The sequence below is a fragment of the Lissotriton vulgaris genome, chromosome 3_1 (assembly GCF_964263255.1).
Source record: "Lissotriton vulgaris chromosome 3_1, aLisVul1.2, whole genome shotgun sequence".
In the NCBI taxonomy this organism is placed as follows: Eukaryota; Metazoa; Chordata; class Amphibia; order Caudata; family Salamandridae; genus Lissotriton; species Lissotriton vulgaris.
Genome location: NC_141689.1, coordinates 1,422,805,063 through 1,422,825,354, shown reverse-complemented (window position 1 = coordinate 1,422,825,354; position 20,292 = coordinate 1,422,805,063). Strand labels below are relative to the sequence as shown.

At 45.0% G+C, this 20,292-nt stretch overlaps 1 protein-coding gene across 2 annotated transcripts in view; it reads right to left on the bottom strand.

Moving 5' to 3' along the window:
- ZCCHC7 (zinc finger CCHC-type containing 7) overlaps positions 1 to 20,292 on the bottom strand; it is a 281,807-nt gene that overhangs the window by 32,955 nt on the left and 228,560 nt on the right. For both annotated transcript variants that reach the window (XM_086961897.1, XM_086961898.1), the window contains exon 7: positions 19,049 to 19,144. In XM_086961897.1, the coding sequence (XP_086818023.1) occupies positions 19,049 to 19,144 (96 nt within the window). The remainder of the gene's footprint in view (positions 1 to 19,048; positions 19,145 to 20,292) is intronic.

The following is a 20,292-nucleotide window of genomic DNA, read 5'->3' as shown; positions in this document are numbered from 1 at the left end:
TTGTCTATCATCAAGGTTTGAGGTTGATGAGTGTAATTTAACAAACCTACTTCTAGACGTTTTGAGTTCTAGATCGCATAGTTGCTCTTGCTTTCCAAATAGTATTATAAAGGAGTGAGTCTTCTGCAAGACCATAGAAGAACTTGTTAAGAAGGAGGCCTTATAAAGGTTTGGGCAGAATGGGGATGGAAGCACGAAAACTAAAACGCATTCCTTTGCAAGTTGTTGTATGGCAAAACCCGATTTTGCGTTCTCAAATAATTTAAGACCCAGACACGTTAAGTGTGCCAATGTTTGACTTATGGGTTGGGACACAAAACGGTATCTGTGATTTAGTGGGGTGCCCAGCCTCTACCGTCCTGGGTAAATCATGCTCTCCGGAGCCACCTACCCATTTAAGAGGATGATTTTGTGATAGCGTGGCTCTAGGGAAAAGCAATCCTGTTGTCAGTGGCACCTGGACCTGCTCGGGTACTTTGATGAGTGGGCTAATGAACCGAGGTTCACCGAGAAAATGGTGTGGCGAACCAGCCTGCTCTAGTCAGCAGGTCGGATCAGCAGCAACTGACTGCTGGGAGATGCTGTGTTAGCCCCAGCCAGCAGCAATTGCTGCTGGATTGGAGTGTGGCTGAGTGCTACGCGGTATAGCGGTCGGCTGGGCCAGCAGCTGTCAGTGAGGCAGGAGCTGGGTGGCAGTGATCAGTCCCAGTCCACATACTGGCGGCCCACCATCTTTATCTTGTTGGGGTCTATCCTGTCCGCACTCCGATGGTGGAGGGTAGCCTGGAGGTGGGCTGCTTCATATGACTGGATCCTGTTGTGGCAGACACAGGCAGCCAGGAGGACCTGTGGGGTGCCAGGCGGCCGTGGAATCGGCCCAACCTAAACATTGAGGGGACGTCGAGGAGCAAAATCGAACAAGGCTCTCCCCCTTCTCCTGTCATTGTGATCTGCAGGGAATGGCATCGGTAAGTCTAGTGGAAACCCGAGGGACTCGGAGGCGGCGCTTGGCCTTCTTGGGGCAGGGGCGCCAGTCTCCTTTATTTATCACCCCCTGGAAGCAGGAGCTGTTCTGGAGGGCAGAGAGGGGCTTCCCTATAATGTCATCGGGCCCTTCATGTCGACAGCTGTTTCCTTCTGAAGGAGGGAAAGGAGACTCACCAATTTTGCTGAAGGCAAGACATTCTGCAAACAGCGCAGTGTACATCGGTGACTGACCGCTGACCAGGCACACAGTAGCTAGCACTGTAGTTTGCTGTATTTGGCTGCAACAAGGGTGCCAGGTTGGCATCATTCAGAGCTGGATAGCATGCCCTGCTTGTTTACTTACCTGGGCCTACATGGACCAGTACAACGAGTGAAGCACTAATTGGAGGATCAGCTCAAATGGTAAAGGGTAAGGCCTGGGTCAGAGGTACCAGGGAAAAGTTGACTTATACACTCAACACCTCCTATCCAAAAATGGGTCAATACAGCGAGCGAGAACCCTGATGGTGTCCATAAGTCGCTCAGCGAATTCGTATACCAGAAATGATCCTGAAAGCCATCCAGACGACTCAAAAAACAATTCGAGGACAACATAGATGAGGGTGGCATCTAGGTACCCTTAGTCTGACAAGATGTCTGCAATCTGTCCAAACGCACAAAAGAGGCTCACAATGCATATATATTGCTGAGGAAGTACTCCACATGGTCACCCTAGATTATAAACAACTTGAAGACATGACTAAGCAATTGGAAATGAGAATAAGGGATGCTGAGTGCAGATCCAGATAATAACTTGCATCCAAGGATTGGAGGACCAGAAACCTATGCAGTTTCTGACAGTTTAGGTTAAAACCTGGATTCAACATAAGGAACTCTCCACATGCTTCATCCTGGAAAGGGCACACTGAACACTAGTACCCAAGCCCCCTCCGGGACCTCTGGTGCAAACAATGATAGTCAGATTCCTCAACTTTATTGACGAGACACAGTACTCAGATTTGAAAGAGAGAGTAATGGCATATGCTACGAATTTTCAAAGATACTTATCTTCCCGGTGTAAGACGCTGGCTCTTTATATACTATACCAAAATGTGGTATGTGTGCACAGAGTCCAGTGGAACCCTAAAGGCAGGCAGAGGTAAAAGTAGATAGCACCGTACTCTATTTGTGGTAGTGTGGGCAACAAACAATGCCGGCTCGGGGACGAAGATCTTCAGGAGGTGACCACCAGTTGGAGAGGTAAGTTGGAATGCCTGGGGATGCTGGGACAACATCGGTTGGGACGTCGGTGCAGGGGTGTGTTTAGACGTCAGGTTTTGTTACCATCTCCAGTCGGGGAGATCCTCCAGAAAGGGGCTGCAGGCGTCGATTGAAAATTCGAGGCAGGTCAGAGATTACCAGATCTCAGGTCAGGATTGCCATGGAGACCTCCTCGTGGTGTTGGGCGACTCGAACTCAGGCTGTGGGCGTCGGGAGCAGAGTGGTGCAGGCTCGTGGATTTGGCCTGAACCCGAGTCTGTGGGAGAGCAAATCTGGTGCTCACGAGGGACGAAGTCTTGGATTTGGAAGGGAGGGCAGGTCCTACGGGTTCTTAAAGGCTGCTGGATGTAGGACACACCGGGATTTCACTGGAGCAGGTTTGAGGTGCGGACAGGCCGGTAGGGCTGGGACCAAGTCAGTGGGCATCCTCCTCCTCTTAGTTCAGCACAGATTATTCGGTCCTTCGTCTTTTCTTCTGGTCGGTTCTTGTCTGAGGAGGCAAGGTTCAGGGTGCCCCTACTTACTAGATTTAGGGGTGTTACAGGTAAGCAAAGGTTGGGACCAATGGGCGGGGGGGCATATGCCTCTCTCTGGTTGGCTGGGTCTCCTCCAGCTGCAAGACGAAGGGGACTGAGAGTTGCGCTTCACCTCGCCTCCCCCACCTGAGGGGTGGGGTTGGCTAAGGTGGGCACAACTCCCTTCCTCAATTGGTTTTCCCACTGATTCTCCCGCCCAAAGTGGGGGTCAGAACCGGCGAGGGCCAGTTGCTGGAAGCAGCAAATTGCTGGGGTAGCTCACAAAACCGGCAAGCCTTTGAAGCTTCCCTTCGTGGACCCTGCCCATCGCTCACAATTCTGCAATAGAAAGTTATGAAACTTTATGGAGATACCTCCAAATAAGGGATGGATAGAGACATTAGTTGTGTCAATGAACACAGGTCTATGAGATAAAAAAGTTTGTCCGTAGAGCACCCTATTGTTAAGAAAATACTGCTATCATATGAACATAATGCAAACCTTGTATTCCAAAAACGCATGACAAATTACACTCACCGCTATATTAGTAAAGAATCCAACTTATAGCGAACGCTATCAAAGTTTGTGTTTAGCATATAAGAATTATCAGCTTCTGCCAGCGTAGCGAGCCGAAGTCATGTGTATCTGCGGAAATACCAGAACAGGAAATGAAAAGACTAAAATGCCTGCTCATGATCACATCTAGTGTTCCTAACAAAATGCACGAAAGATCTGATCCTTACCAGGTTCAAAGGGATAGTATATTCTGCATTATACGCACGGTAGAAATGCTCCGATAACACCTCCGGTACAACTCGGAAGTTGCATCAATAAAGTATTCACGTCGCATATCGCGTGATGTGTTCATGAGCAAAAAAAGAGGACTCCACGCGCGTCTCGACCGAAGTTGAACGTTAAAGGGCCAAAAATTTGAAAGAAATTCTGTCTAGCAAACGTGGTAATAAAATTGAAAAGATGTCACAGAAACCGGGCACTCATAAATGCTGGAACTGTGTGCACAGTAATCATGCTATCCGTGGGGACACTCTTTTACATCAGCAATCAGGAAATAAAATTAAATTACAGAACCATACAACTTGTAATTCAGAACATATAATATATACCATCAAATGCCCATGTGGTTTGTTATACGTGGGCAAAACAGAGCGTAAAATGAAAACACGCCTTTCTGAGCACAAAAGTAGGATACGAACTGCTAATCTAACCTCTCCGTTAGCAACTCATTGGAATGAGCAAAGACATACTATTGCCCAGCTAAAATTTCAGATCATTGAATATGTCCCAAAACAAGCTGGGATGAACAATTCCAAATAACTTCTGCAGAGGGAAGTATACTGGATAAAAAAATTACAAACTCTGCACCCGCTAGGATTGAGTGATAAATTAGAGATGTCGTGTTTTCTCTAAGCAGGCCTTTTTTCTCATTACTACATTTTTTTCTCATCTCCACACATTTCATTCAGCATCCACACATTAGATACAGTGATAACACTAGATATAGTGATAACAATTTTTTTTTTTACATTTTCATTTGTTCTGTATTGTTCATGAAATAATGTATTATGAAACTGCAGCAAACTATGTAATTGTTATTATGAGGTAGACATCAGTTGTCTTTTAAGTTCACTTGGGTAAATTATTTAGCATCACATCGGTATGGCAATTTTTATAACTTGTTTACTTTATGAACAATTATGTTCATATGAGAATGGCTGATGCATATCTTGAGATGTAGGACTGGATAGTCCTTTCTTTGTGTTCATGTTTCAATGAGGCAACCTTGATGGGTAGTCCTTTCTCTATTGTAATGGTAGAATATTGCCCTGTTTCTTTATCACTCTGACAGTTTGTTTCTCAATAATATAAGAGGCTTATATTCAGCCACTATTGGCATCTTGCTTTGAGTAGATTTATAATCACGGTATTATGTTGTATCATTGGCATTATGATCCGACTTTTGGTCCCACTCAGCGTTACTTATTAGCTCTCGCTGGCGTTGCAGCGCGAAGCGCTGCCGCCAACGAGACTTATAGTCACCGTGTTTGCCTCCAAGGGAGACAGACCTGTGCACGAGCCGATTGTAGTATGGGCACAAGCCGATTCAGGTCTGTGAACGCGCTTCACAGTGGAACAGCTTGTGCACCGCAAGTAACAATTATCCCAGCATGAGACCCCACTTCTCACAGCATGTCAACAGGCGCCCCAGGCTGCTGGAGCACTCAACTATAATTAATGTGCAGTCAGCAGCGTGGGGCGCCTCTCTGCATGCTGTGATAATTATCACTTTGGGGCCTCATGCTGTGATAATTAGGGCGGCATGCTCTATTTTGCAGCACTGAACATTTTCAAAGAAGGCGAAGCAGCGACATTCATTGGAGACACTCACCCTCACTCACCCTCACGCCCTCACCCCCCTCACTCGCCCTCACCGACCTGACCCCTCACACACCTCCTCACCCTCACACCCCCTCACTCTCACACCCCCTCACCCTCACTCACCCTCTCACCCTCACACACCCTCTCACCCTCACACCCCCTCACCTTCACACACCCTCACCCACCCTCTCAGCCTCACACCCCCTCTCACCCTCACACCCCCTCACCTTCACACACCCTCACCCTCACTCACCCTCTCAGCCTCACACCCTCTCAGCCTCACACCCCCTCACCCTCACACCGCCTCACCCTCACACCCCCTCACACCCTCACCCTCACACCACCCTCACCCTCACCCTCACACCCCCTCACCCTCACACACCCTCACCCTCACACACTCTCACACTCACACCCCTCACACACCCTCACTCACCCTCACACCCCCTCACCCTCACTCACCCTCACACCCTCTCACCCTCACTCACCCTCACACCCCCTCACTAACACCCCCTCACCCCCTCACCCTCACTCACTCTCACACCCTCACACCCCCTCACCCTCACACCCCCTCACCCACCCTCACCCTAACACCCCCTCACCCTCTAACCCTCACACACCATCACCCTCAAAAACCCTCACCCACCCTCACCCACCTCACCCTCACTCTCACACACACTCACACACCCTCATAAACCCTCACCAGCATAGCATAACAAAACATAGCATAGCATAACGAAACACAGCATAGGATAGCAAAAGCACAGCATAACAAAACAAAGCATAGGATAGCAAAACAAAACATAGCATAACAAACAAAACATAGCATAGCAAAACACAACAAAGCATAACATAGCACAACAAAACACAACAAAACATAGCATATCATAACAAAACGTAGCATAACAAAACAAAGCCTAACATAACAAAGCATAGCAAAACAAAACATATCATAGTAAAACAAAACATAGCATAGCATAACATAACACAACAAAACATAGCAGAACCAAACATAACATAACATAAAACAAAGCATAGCATACCAAAACATAGCAAAACACAGCAAAACATAGCATAGCATAACAAAACAAACCATAGCATAACATAACAAAGAATAGCAAAATATAGCATAGTAAAACAAAACATAGCATAACATAACACAACAAAACAGCAGAACAAAACAGCATAACATAACAAAACATAGCATAACATAACATAAAACAAAGCATAGCATAACAAAACAGAGCATAACACAACAGCAAAACACAGCATAGAATAACAACACACAACAAAACATAGCATACATAACAAGACACAGCATTGCAAAGCATAGCAAAACATAGCATAGCATAAGAAAACACACCAAAACGTAGCAAGGCATAACAAAACACAACATAGCATAGCATAACAAAACAAAGCTTAGCATAACAAAACATAGTATAACAAAGCATAGCATAGCTTAAGAAAACATAGCATAGCAAAACAAAGCATAGCATAATAAAACACAACAAAACATAGCATAACAAAACAAAGCATAGGATAGCAAAACTAAACATAGCATAGCATAACATAACAAAACAAAGCATAGGATAGCAAAACAAAACATAGCATAGCATAACAAAACATAGCATAACATAACAAAACATAGCATAACAAAACACAACAACACATAGCAGAACAAAACATAGCATAACATAACAAAGCATATCATAACTTAAAACAAAGCATAGCATAACAAAACAGCAAAACACAACAAAACATAGCATAGCATAAGAACACACAACAAAACATAGCATACATAACAAAACATAGCATTGCAAAGCCTAGCATAGCATAACAAAACACAACAAAACATAGCATAGCATAGCATAACAAAATACAACATAGCATAGCATAACAAAACACAACATAGCATAGCCTAATAAAACAACGCTTGGCATAGCATAACAAAGCATAGCATAACAAACATAGCATAGCAAAACAAAGCATAGCATAGCATAACAAAACAAAGCATAGAATAGCAAAACAAAACATTGCATAGCATAACAAAACATAGCATAACATAACAAAACATAGCATAGCGTAACAAAACACAACACATAGCATAACAAAACATAGCAAAACACAACAAAACACAGCATAACTTAACAAAACACAACAAAACATAGCATAACAAAACAAAACATATCGTAGCCTAGCAAAACATAGCATAGCATACCAAACACAACAAAACATAGCATAGCATAACAAAACATAGCATAGCAAAACAAAGCATAACACACACAACCACAACCACACACACAACTATCTATCTTTCTATCTATCTATCTATCTATCTATCTATCTATCTATCTATCTATCTATCTATCTATCTATCTATCTATCTATCACCCTCACTCTATCTGTCTATCGATCTATCGCCCTCACTCTATCGCCCTCTATCTATCTATCTATCTCACTCTATGTATCAATCTATCTAGCTATCTCCCTCGCTCTATCTATCTATCTATCTATCTATCGATCTATCTATCACCTTCACTCTATCTATCGCCCTCACTCTATCTATCGCCCTCACTCTATCTATCGCCCTCACTCTATCTTGCGATCGCCCTCACTCTATCGCCCTCACTCTATCTATCTATCTATCTATCTATCTATCTATCTATCTATCTATCTATCTATCTATCTATCGCCCTCACACTATCTATCGCCCTCACTGTATCTATCTGTCGCCCTCACTCTATCTCCCTCACTCTATCTATCTATCTATTGCCCTCACGCTATCTATCTATCGCCCTCACTCTATCTACCTATTGGCTTCACGCTATCTATATATCGCCCTCACTCTATCTGTCTATCTATCGCTATCACTCTATCTATCTATCGGCCTCACTCTATCTATCTATCTAATCGCCCTCTATCTATCTATCTATCTATCTATCGGCCTCTATCTATCTATCTATCTATCTATCTATCTATCTATCTATCTATCCATCTATCTTATCTATCGCTTTCACTCTATCTATCGCCCTCACTCTATCGCCCTAATTCTATCTATCGCCTTCACTCTATCTAATCGCCCTCACTCTATCTATCTATCTATCTATCTATCTATCTATCTATCTATCTATCTATCTATCTATCTATCTATCACCTTCACTCTATCTATTGCCTTCACTCTATCTATCGCCCTCACTCTATCTATCGCCCTCACTCTATCTATCGCCCTCACTCTATATATCGCCCTCACTCTATCTATCGCCCTCACTCTATCTATCGCCCTCACTCTATCTATCGCCCTCACTCTATCTATCGCCCTCACTCTATCTATCGCCCTCACTCTATCTATCAATCTATCTATCTATTGCCCTCACTATCTATCGCCCTCACTCTATCTATCTATCTATCTATCTATCTATCTATCTATCTATCTATCTATCGGCCTCACTCTATCTATCAATCTATCTATCTATCGCCCTCACTCTATCGCCCTCACTCTATCTATCGCCCTCACTCTATCTATCTGTCGCCCTCACGCTATCTATCTATTGCCCTCACGCTATCTATCTATCGCCCTCACGCTATCTACCTATCGCCCTCACGCTATCTATCTATCTATCTATCTTGCTCACTCAATCTAGCTATCGCCCTTACTCTATCTATCGCTCTCCCTCTATCTATCTATCGCCCTCACTCTATCTATCTATCGCCCTCACTCTATCTATCTATCCCACTCACTCTATCTATTGCATCACCACAGCATCACTCAGCACCACCACAGCATCACTAAGGGGCACAACAACATCACTATGCGCTACCACAGGATCATTGAATGCCACAGCATCACTAGTCGCCACTACAACATCACTCAGCGCCACCACAGCATCAATCAGTGCAACCATTCAACAACAACTGGGTCAAATATGTTCTCTCAATGTTTCAAGCTTTATTACAAATGTCACAAAAAGAGGTTAGTATTTCACTTCTGTTCTTGGATTTTTGTCACAATAAAATACACTGAACATATTCTTCACAAAAGTTATTTACAAAAGTTTAAGCTGTTGCTATTATAAATTACAATAACTTTTATTTAAGTATTAATTATTCAAAAAATTAAAAGCCATTGTTATTTGTAATATCAATACATCTAAGTCACGTGAATACAACACATATTGCATTACAAATGCTATAGGTGTCACAAGTTATAACTATTGCCATTGTAAATGACAAAGCTATTATTTTTGCTATTTTCAAAACCAACACATAAATAAAAAAATTGTAATTTACAATACCAATAGCTCAAACTTTCCTAATGCGAGACCTTATGCATTGCAAATGCTTGTTTTTAAACTTTTAATTACATTCATGAGTTCTGCCTGGTAATTAATAGTCCAGCTTCGATATTATTTAAGATATACGCTGAGTTAATATTAACGTTCAACTTCGGTCGAGACGCGCGTTGAGTCCTCTTTTTTTGCGCATGAACACATCACGTGATACGCGACGTGAATACTTTTTTGATGCAACTTCCGAGTTGTACCGGAGGTGTTATCGGAGCATTTCTACCGGGCGTATAACGCAGAATATACTATCCATTTGAACCTGGTAAGGATCAGATCTTTCGTGCATTTTGTTAGGAACACTAGATGTGATCATGAGCACGCATTCTAGTCTTTTCATTTCCTGTTATGGTATTTCCGCAGATACACATGACTTTGGCTCGCTACGCTGGCAGAGGCTGATAATTCTTATATGCTCAACACAAACTTTGATAGCGTTCGCTATAAGTTGGATTCTTTACTAATATAGTGGTGAATGTAATTTGTCATGCGTTTTGGAATACAAGGTTTGCATTGTGTTCATATGATAGAAGTATTTTCTTAACAATAGGGTGCTCTACGGACAACCTTTTTTATCTCATAGACCTGTGTTCATTGACACAACTAATGTCTCTATCCATCCCTTATTTGGAGGTATCTCCATAAAGTTTCATAACTTTCTATTGCAGAATTGTGAGCGATAAGAACCTATTTGCTGATATCTTTTTCTGAAGCAATGTGCTGTCACACCCTGCAATATTCAACATAGGATCTTTCACTACAAGGTACTTGGAGGTTAATCTCTCATATATTAGATTGGCTATTATTAAGGCGAATATGATATTTGGATTTTGTTTTAGTGGAAACCTCTGGCTTTCATCTGTGGTTCCGCGTAAGTTTACTTTAAGGATAAATCACTGTGATGATGGTGCCTTTCACACATGTGGAGTTTCAAAAAAATGTTGTGTATGCTGTACTAACATCAACCTTTGCATCAAATGAATTTTTGGTTACAGTTTGATTTTTTCTTGTTGTTTTTTCAGATAGACCCCTGACGAAGAGACAATGTCTCGAAATGCATAGGGTTGGAATCGCATAATGTTAATAATTGATTGAATTATGTATCATTCACAAATTGTAATTGTACTATAAACTCATGTGATATTCTTATGTACTTAATATCACTGTTATTTTGAGCTTTCAATGCAACAAAGAATGCAATTAGCAAACTGATAGTTACATTAAATTATTTATCAAACTATTTCATATTGAGTTGTTGCATGTTGGAGTCCAAGTCGCCTGTCTAGGGGCTTGGCCACTTTATGAGTTGAGACACAGGGATGTATGCCAGGTCGACTCTTCACTTTGTTTTGTATCAAAACACGCAGCCTGCAATGGCAAAGTGTGTGTGTATTAAGGTGCAGGACCTCTAAGGGTTGCACAATAAGAGCTGCATCCCTTAAAGGCCTTCCCTGGCCACAGTGCCCTTGGTACATATGGTACCATTTACAATGGACTCACATGTGTCCAAAGAGTGCCAATTGGGTGTTGTAATAATGCAGTTTGGGGAAAGTACATAGGCCCTGGGTACCTGGTTGGCAGCAACCCAGGGCACACAGTACGTCAACAGTTTGGCAAAAAGAGGGCACTTTCTTACACCCGGATTATACCATAAGACTGCAGTAATAGCGCAAATCCATTTATGAAGTAAAACAAAACGTACACAGAAATGCAACTGCAACCCATATCATTATACCCACCAAGGCTTAAGGTGTTGCACTAGGGACGGTCCCACTTCCTTGAAACACCCAAAAGCGCCTGGACATGGGTAGAGGAGAGGGCAAAAGTCTGTGTGGAGTAGTGTGGCTCACTGGTTAGAAGCGGCACACCCTGAAGCAGAGATCAGGCCCGGGACTAGGGTTCAAGTCCCGACGCGGCAGGGTCTTGGGCTCAATGTCCGCGGACTCAATAATTCGCGCCTCGGCGCCTACTCTAATCATGGGTCCCACGCTGCAACTCTGGGCAATAGCTTGCTTAATCTCCACAACGGCCCCAACAACACTGGGATGCCTGGCTTCACCTTGGGGGTGCCCAGGAGGGGCATCTCACAGGGAGAGCCAAGAAGGGTTCCACAGCGTTATACAGCGCCGGAACGCCCCGAGATGGGGCAGCTGTGCGCTTTACAAGTATACTACATTTACCCAGAGGTTCTGGACCAGGTGTGGCTGGTTCCCTCGAGAACAGCGCACCTAGACACCAGATTGTGGAAAAATTATGCAGCAGAATAACGCATGGGATTGTTTGAAATGGAGGAAAATAGAATACGTCAGTTCTCCCTTAACTTTCGAATCCAGTGACACTGATGAACACAGATCCAGGCTGAGGCAGAATGTCCGCAGTGCAGTACAGAACTGGCATTCACTGCACAAAAGTGCATAGCCACTGTTGATGGTAAGGTACCCGGGTGCCGAAAAGGCAGCCAAAGACAATGCACATAGAACTTTGTAATGGTAGATTGGCACTGAGGTCAAGAGCCAGCTACCCTAAGCGAAGTCTACTAGTTAACTGTTAAGGGCGACATATGCTTCACTTGGGGAAGTACGGAGTGGGGGGATGCAGTTGTTAGGATTGTTTGGGTTTCGTTTCCTTACAACATACTGGAACCCTCTCAGAGCGAGTGGGCAATAATGTGGGCGTTTAACATCAGTAGGTAGGGGCATAGTCTCGAAGTTCAAAGCTTTTTCCAGGAATGTTAATGACTTGAGCAATAAGAGCCCAGAGTAAGAGATTCCTGATTCTGAACAAGGGATGGTCTATAAGTTGGATGACATAGTAGAGGAGTTTGCTAATCATTACAGAGCCCTGTACAATAGAACACCCAATTGACAATCCAATCATTAACAACATTCCTGGGCCCAAACTTCAAAGACAGGATAGAGCGCATTTGAATTTTCAAATTTTGGAGGAGGACATTTTGGAAGCAAAAGCATATATGCCATCTGGGAAAACTCCAGACCAGAAAAGTTTTTTTAGAGTTACAAAAAATAATAATAATGCTAATCTCGTGGAACCCTTGATAGCCATGTCCCAGAAGGTACTAAACATAAATAAATAGCCACACGACCTCCAGTGTGCCACTACAGTGGCTATACCTAAACTGGTCAAGTACCCAATGGAGTGTGCCTCCTAGGGGCTCATACCTTTAATTAACAAAAACAAACAATGGTCACTACACTGTCAAAAGTTAAAAGCAGGGCCACAGGACTTATGCAGCAGAGGAGGGGCAAATTATGCTGCAGGGTTTCTTTTTTTTCTTTATGATTACTTTTAGAGTTTTATATAGCACAAATTAGACCCGAAAACATCAGGTATTGGAGCGCTTTACATGAGCACCAGTTTCGTTACAGATGGACACATTTATTTTTGTTAGGCACTGGGAGATTTAGTGATTTTCCCAGAATCACAGGATGTTGAGCGGCGTTGCCGAGAGTCGAACCTAGGTCGACCACTCTAGCCGTAAGGCTACATCTTCTCCGCAGGGTTGACTAAATTATGCAGCAAGAAAAGGCAAATTATGTGGCATAAAGCACATTTTGTGTTAGCATTTTGTCATTTTTAGGTCGAGCCTGGGAATCGAATGCGGTGCTATGTGTCATGCTGTATTAAAGAATGGACTTGAAGCTCCACCCACTCTCGCCCATATTTCTCATTGGCTTGTGTCACTGTCCTTTGTAAATGCTGGCACCGGATTCATTTAAAGGCTAGTTAGTCCCTCCTTTGTACTGCCTTGTCTTCATCTGTAACCTTCCATGAGGACTGCACTTTTACTTCTGTTATTACACAGTATGTCTTATTTAGTCTGTGAGCACTACTTTCTTTAATGAGTTTCTCCTACTGCAGGCACAACATGCTTTCCTGTAACATTCAGCGTGCCATGTGCGCTTTCACTTTCCAAGCAGCCTGGGACAATGGAGGCCACTTTGAATGAAATGAAAAAGTCTTGCATTTACAAGAGTTTGAGCTATTGGCATGGTAAAAGACAATGCCTTTTATTTATGTGTTCATTATCAAAACAGATAAAGGCATTTGTCATTTACAATGCCAATAGCTTAAACTCTCGCAAATGTGAGACCTATTGAATTGCAAATGCTTGTTACTTATGGTAACACTGTCTTGGCAAAGATATCACATCATTAGTTAATATCTGCGACTGGCCTTCCACTGCATGGTAACACATTGCCACGTTTTGAGTAACTTTTGATCAATGTGAGCTGCAAACAAAACCCTTTTTTGTTAAACTCCAGGTTACGCAGTAGATGATAGATTTTGTGGCAACTCCATAATTATGCAGAAAGAGCCGCAACTGCATAATCACGCTATCTCTGGGCCTTGGTTATAAAGTACTTACTCAACTTTTACCATAATGGTTTCATGTATTAAAGGCAGTCCAAACATTGTATTAGGCGAGTGATCCTAGCTTATCTTGACGCGTAAATGCACCTATTGTCTTGCTCCTATTAGATTTGAAAATGTATTTCAATACATCTGCTGGTCCCTTTTCCATCACTTACTGGAAAAAAAAATGTTGTCCCAAATTTAAAGCATATGTGAGGCTGCGTCACTCCTCTCCTTGGACCACAGTTCAAGTCAATAACGTTATATCCTCACCCTTCCAGGTACAGAGGGGAACATAGTAGGGTTGTGCCCCATCCCCACTTCTGAATACATTGATCATGAAATCCCTCACAGGATGGATAAAACTGGATGCTCAGATTTGTGGTATTCGCTGGGGAGTTTGGAGGGAGTACTGTGTCCCTTATTATACGGATGAAGCACATTTATATGTGCAAAGACCCCCACCTTTCTAACGTCAGGTTCATGCACATGTTGACAGTAATAGGGACACCTCTGGACTTTGTGTTAATTGGCATAAGTCAACATTGGTTTCACTGGTGGGAGAGATGAACCCAAAGTATGCTTTGACTCTAAGTTCTGTGTCGTGGATGGTCCATTAAATATCTTAAATTTTCTTTAACATAGGCCCCTACTGAGAGCTGGAGAAGCAATATTCCTCATATAATACAGAGGTTAAAATATCAATTGGAAGCTTGGGACACCAAAAGGTCCTGTAGGACCAAATAGGAAAAGTGCCCATCCCGATGGACCTGATTGTCCAGGCAGTAGTGCTTTGTGAACATGTGCAGAGAAACCCGCCGAACTCCACATGCTAACATAGTGGTTGCAGCCTTTGCTCTGGTGGAATGAGCAGGCAAACCCTCTGGGGGTTGTTTCTTGGCCAATGTGTAGCAGATTTTAATGCAGAACATGAGCCATCAGGAGATCTATTTCTGCACAGCCTTCCCTTTCTTGGCTCTGACATACCCCACAAAGACTTGAACATCCACCAGTAACTCTTTTTTGCAGTCAAGATAGAATGACAACGCTTTTTTTAGGTCCATTCAGTGGAGTGGCTCCTCTTCCTGAGAGGGAGGAGGTGGAGCAAAATAAGTAGGCAGGGTGATAGAATGGCCTACGTGACCACCTTTGGACAGACTTTCTGGTGCGAAGGATCAGTTTGTCTGAGACGATGTTGAGGTATGGAAGCTTAGATGACAAAGCCTGGAGTTCAGTGACCCTCTTGGCAGATGTTATAGCCACAAAAAAGGAAGTTTTGAGTTTAAGGAGCTTGATAGGACAATTTTGTAGTGCCTCAAATGTAGCACACATAAGAAAGGTGAGCACTAAATTTAGGTCCCCTGAGGCATGATAAAGTGAGAAGGAGAAACATATGTTGGAGACCTTTCAAAAACCTATATAGAATAAGGGATTTGAAAAGGGATGGCTGATTTGGCAACCACAAAAATGCTGAGAAGGCAGAAATATAGCCCTTTAATGTGCCCAAAGATCGCTGATGAGCAAGAGAAAAAGAAGAGAAGTACTTGAGAAAGTGGAGCAGAATGGGGGGGGGTCAACGTGCTTTTCTGCACACCATGCCACAAACGTGCCCCAAAAGGCAGACGTATACAGTCTTGGTGGAGTGATACCTGGCTGTCACGATGACATTACAAACTTTGGGCAGAAGGTCAAAAACTGTCAACTGTTGCGGCTCAATCTCTATGCAGGAAGGTGGAGTGTTGACTCCGAGCAAACCACTGCACCGAGATCGCCCTCATCGCAGCCACAGACGACATCAGGTCCCTGCTCGACAACGGAGAAACTGCTGCCCTCATCCTCCTGGACCTTTCAGCAGCCTTCGACACCGTATGCCACCGCACCCTGATACAGCGCCTCAGCAACACCGGAATCCTTGGAACGGCCCTGGAGTGGATCATCTCGTTCCTCGCCGGAAGAACCCAGAGAGTCCGCCTCCCCCCATTTCGTTCCTCGGCCACCGAAGTCATCTGCGGCGTTTCGCAAGGATCCTCACTCAGCACCACTCTCTTCAACATCTACATGAGCCCTCTCGCAGCCATCGCACGCCAAAACAGCCTCAACATCATCTCCTACGCCGACGACACCCAGCTGATCTTCTCCCTCACCAACGACCCCGCCTCCGCCAAAGCCAACCTCCAGGAAGGAATGAAAGACGTCGCGGATTGGATGGAGATCAGCCGTCTGAAACTGAACTCAGACAAGACGGAAGTCCTCATCCTCGGACCATCTCCCTCCGCCTGGGACGACTCCTGGTGGCCCCCTGCCCTGGGCACCGCACCCAAGCCAACGGACCACGCACGCAACCTGGGCTTCATCCTGGACTCCTCCCTCACGATGACCAAGCAAGTCAACGTCGTCTTGTCATCCTGCTTCAACACCCTGCGCATGCTCCGAAAGATCTTCCGATGGATCCCCACCGAAATCAGGAAGACAATCACCCAGGCCCTCGTCACCAGCCGTCTGGACTACGGGAACACCCTCTATGCTGGAACCACAGCCAGACTCCAGAAAAGACTCCAGCGCAATCAGAACGCCTCAGCACGACTCATCCTGGACATCCCTCGCCACAGCCTCATCTCTGCCCACCTGAAAGACCTGCACTGGCTCCCTGTCAACAAGAGGATCATGTTCAGACTCCTCACCCACGCACACAAGGCCCTCCACAATACGGGCCCGAAGTACCTCAACAGTCGACTCACATTCTACACACCCACCCGCCAGCTCCGTTCCGCCAGCCTCGCCCTCGCCTCCGTCCCACGAATCCGCAAATCCACCGTCGGAGGAAGATCCTTCTCCTACCTGGCAGCCAAGACATGGAACTCCCTCCCCACTCACCTACGGCTGACACTGGACCATCTCTCCTTCAGGAAACAACTCAAGACCTGGCTGTTCGAGCAGTAGCGACCCCCCCCATAGCGCCTTGAGATCCTAACGGGTGAGTAGCGCGCTATACAAATTCTAATTGATTGATTGATTGATTGATTGACTGGTTCGGGTGGAGAACCCTCCCCTGTTGCTGTGACAGATCCTCACAAAGGGCCAGCCTGATCGGAGAACCAGTAGCTTTGTGCCCAGTCCGAAGCCACAAGGTTGGCTTGAGCTCGGTCGTTCCTTATCCTCGTGAGAACTCTGCGCCGGAGTGGTATGGGCAGAAAGACATACAGGAGGCCTGAGCTCCACCAGAGACAAAAAGCATCTCCGAGCAAGAGCCGCCTTGAAAACTCCAGTACACAAAAGTGCTGATATTGTGCGCTCTGTGGTGGCGAAGAGATCTAACCAAGGCTCACCTCGCTGCAGAAAGAGACCTTGCACCACCTCCGGATGGAGATGCCATTCGTGATCCACTAGGAATCTTCGACTGAGTTTGTCCACCCTGGGGTTAAGAGAGCCTGTCAGGTGTTGAACAACCAGGGATAAGCCTTGCTGTTTCAACTACGTTCGAAGCAGCAGTGCCTCATGCCAAAGGGTCCACAACCCCACCTCCCTGCTTATTGCAGTACCACATGGAGGTGGTGTTGTCCATGAACACATGCATTAGCCTTCCCTGGATGGAGAGAATAAAGGTTTTCAATGCCAGCCGGATCTCTCAGAGTGCCAATAGATTGATGTGGAATCTGGATTCCGCCAGAGGCTGCTGGTCTCCACATCTCCCAGATGGCCGCCCCACCCAGGAGTGACGCATCTGTCAAGAATGTCAGTTTGGGGTGGGGAGACGGGGCTGTCGCTGACTCAATCAAGGTTGGTTAACTACCACTGCAGATCTTTTGCAGGACCCTCTGAGATCTGACCCAGATCGGATAGATTCCCCTGATGCTGTGCCCACAAGAACCTCAGGTCCCACTGAAGAGCCTGCATATACAAGCGGGGACGTGTCACAAGCAGGATGCAGGAGGCCATGAGGACCAGCAGCCTCAGAGTCAGTCTCACCAAAACCTAGCATAGAGGCTGACACATCAACATCATAGCCTGAATAGCCTGGACTCACCGTTCGGGAGGATAAGCCCGAAACTGCACTGTGTCCAAAATAGCTGAGATAAAAGGGAGCATCTGAGAGGTGTGACTTTGGCACGTTGATAGGGAACGCAGGACCAAACGCGTGAATGCATGAGGTTGGCGGTAGTCTGGAGATGGAAGTCGACCACCTGAGGCGAACCCACCTTCAAGTGCCAGTTTTTGAGATAGGCGAGGACTAGCATCCCTGATCTTCGCAGGTGAACCGCCACCACCGCCTCCACCTTGGTGAACACCCAAGGGGTGCAGGTAAGGCGAAACAAGAGCACAGCAAACTGAAAATGCAAGTGGCCCACCATACTGCAGTTAACACCTGTGGGCAAGACGGATGGGAAAGTGGAAATATACTTCCTGTAAGTCCAACACTACCATCCAGTCTCCCGAGTCGAGGGTAGACAGAACTTGAGCGAGTATCAGCCTTTTGAATTTCTCCATTTTCAGAAAGAAATTAAGAGCGTGCACTTCTAAGATAGAACAAAGGCTCTGTCCTTCTTGGGCAAAGAGAGTATCAGGAATAACAACCACAATCTTACTTCTGACGTCGATACCCTCTCTATGGCTCCCCTGGCCAAGAGAGCTGTCACTTCCTGGTGGATCAAGGATAGATGGTCCTAAGTCAGTCTGTCGCAAGTGGGTGGCACAGCTGGAGAGAAAGTCATGAAGGGGAAGGAGTAGCCACTTCGAACAATCTGAAGAAACCAGAGGTCTTAGATTATCAACCTCCAGCAGAGCAGATGATGGCCTATTCTGCGTCCCACTGGTTGCCCATGATGGTTGGAGAACAAACTGAAAAGCCTTCGAGGCTATGGCTGCTGAGAGGAGGGGGTCTGTGCATACAGAGTCCTTGGCTACAACAAGGCTGGGAAGCTTGCATGATGTGGTAGCTGGGTGGGTAGATATGCGGTTGAAAACTCCTTTCAACGGGTACGAAAGGCGAGAAATGCTATGTACTTATCACCAAAATTTCTGCCTAGCATCATTCTTTCATTGGAAGCATGACTTGTGCTTACATGTTAAACATTTCTCTAAAACTGACATTTTTTTAACAAACATGTGTGTAAAAAAATCACAATATATGCGTATTTGAAAAAAAAAGCAATGGCAACAAATCCGTTTGCTGACACTTACATGCCCAAAATGGCCTTTCATGGCACAATTGTAACAGTAGACTTCTGCTTTATTTCCAGAACCAGAACGGGGTTTCCGAATTGGACCTTCCTCAACCTGCAAAATAGAAATAAGGAGCAAGCTGAGGCAAATACACTTTACATCTCTCAATATAACAAAAAACGTAAAAAACAATATTTTAAGTGTCTTGATAGATTTACTAGAATTTCATCCTTTCAACGTATCCTTAATTTTAAAGATAGGTCAACAGTTTAAGTGCTGTTTGCTAGCACCAAACCAAGCAAGTCCCGTTCCAGCAGATCTCACTGTACAGGAAAGGTCATCAACAGGGATGGTGCACAAGTAGATCCAGGACAGTTCATATTGTCAATTGTCAGCTCAATGGTAAGCGTCTCATCTTTAAGAGACAAAGGCATAGATGCATCAAGCGATATTGCGATCACAATCGCTGCGAAACTGCGATTGCGATTGCAATTTCCGCTCCCGCAATGCATCAAGTACAAAAGCAGCAAATAGCGAATTCACAAAACAAATAATCGCAAAACCATTTGGTAACCCCCATTGCAATTCCTTAACAGCGATTACCCACACATTTAGCGAAATCAATAGCGAATTTGCAAACAAATTGCGAATTCACTAATAAATTGCTATTCCCATTCATTATAAATCGCTAATTGCAAAAATACCATTAATCGCTAAATACGAGACGCAATTTAAGGAGAAGCAAAACCAGGTGGTAACCATGAAATCCGATTGGTGAGAAAAAAAAATGGCACACAAGAAACAGGTGTGGGGTAAATCAAACACACTTAAGGAGACTCAGTAGGAGCATGAGTAAAGTCACAATGCCAGGTCTCTACATCGTGGCAAAGCGGCTGAGGCTCCAGGCTGCAGCCCAGAACCGACGCAGGATCCAGGAGCGCATCTTCCGGCTGCGGATTACACTCCTGGGCCAGACTGAAGAGGAGATCTACTCCAAATACAGGCTCAATGGGGCAATGATTACGAAGCTCATCAGAGACCTTGACCCCCTAATGCAGCACCTAACACGGAGGACCAATGCCGTGCCCACCCATGTCCAGGTCCTGTGCTGCCTGCACCTCCTGGCCTCCGGCAGCTTCCAGGGGATAGTCGCATATGCAGGGGGTATATCACAGAGCACACTGTCACGCTGCCTACAGACTTTCCTGGATGCCATGCTGAGCCGGATACACCACTACATCACCTTCCCAACAACTCAACTG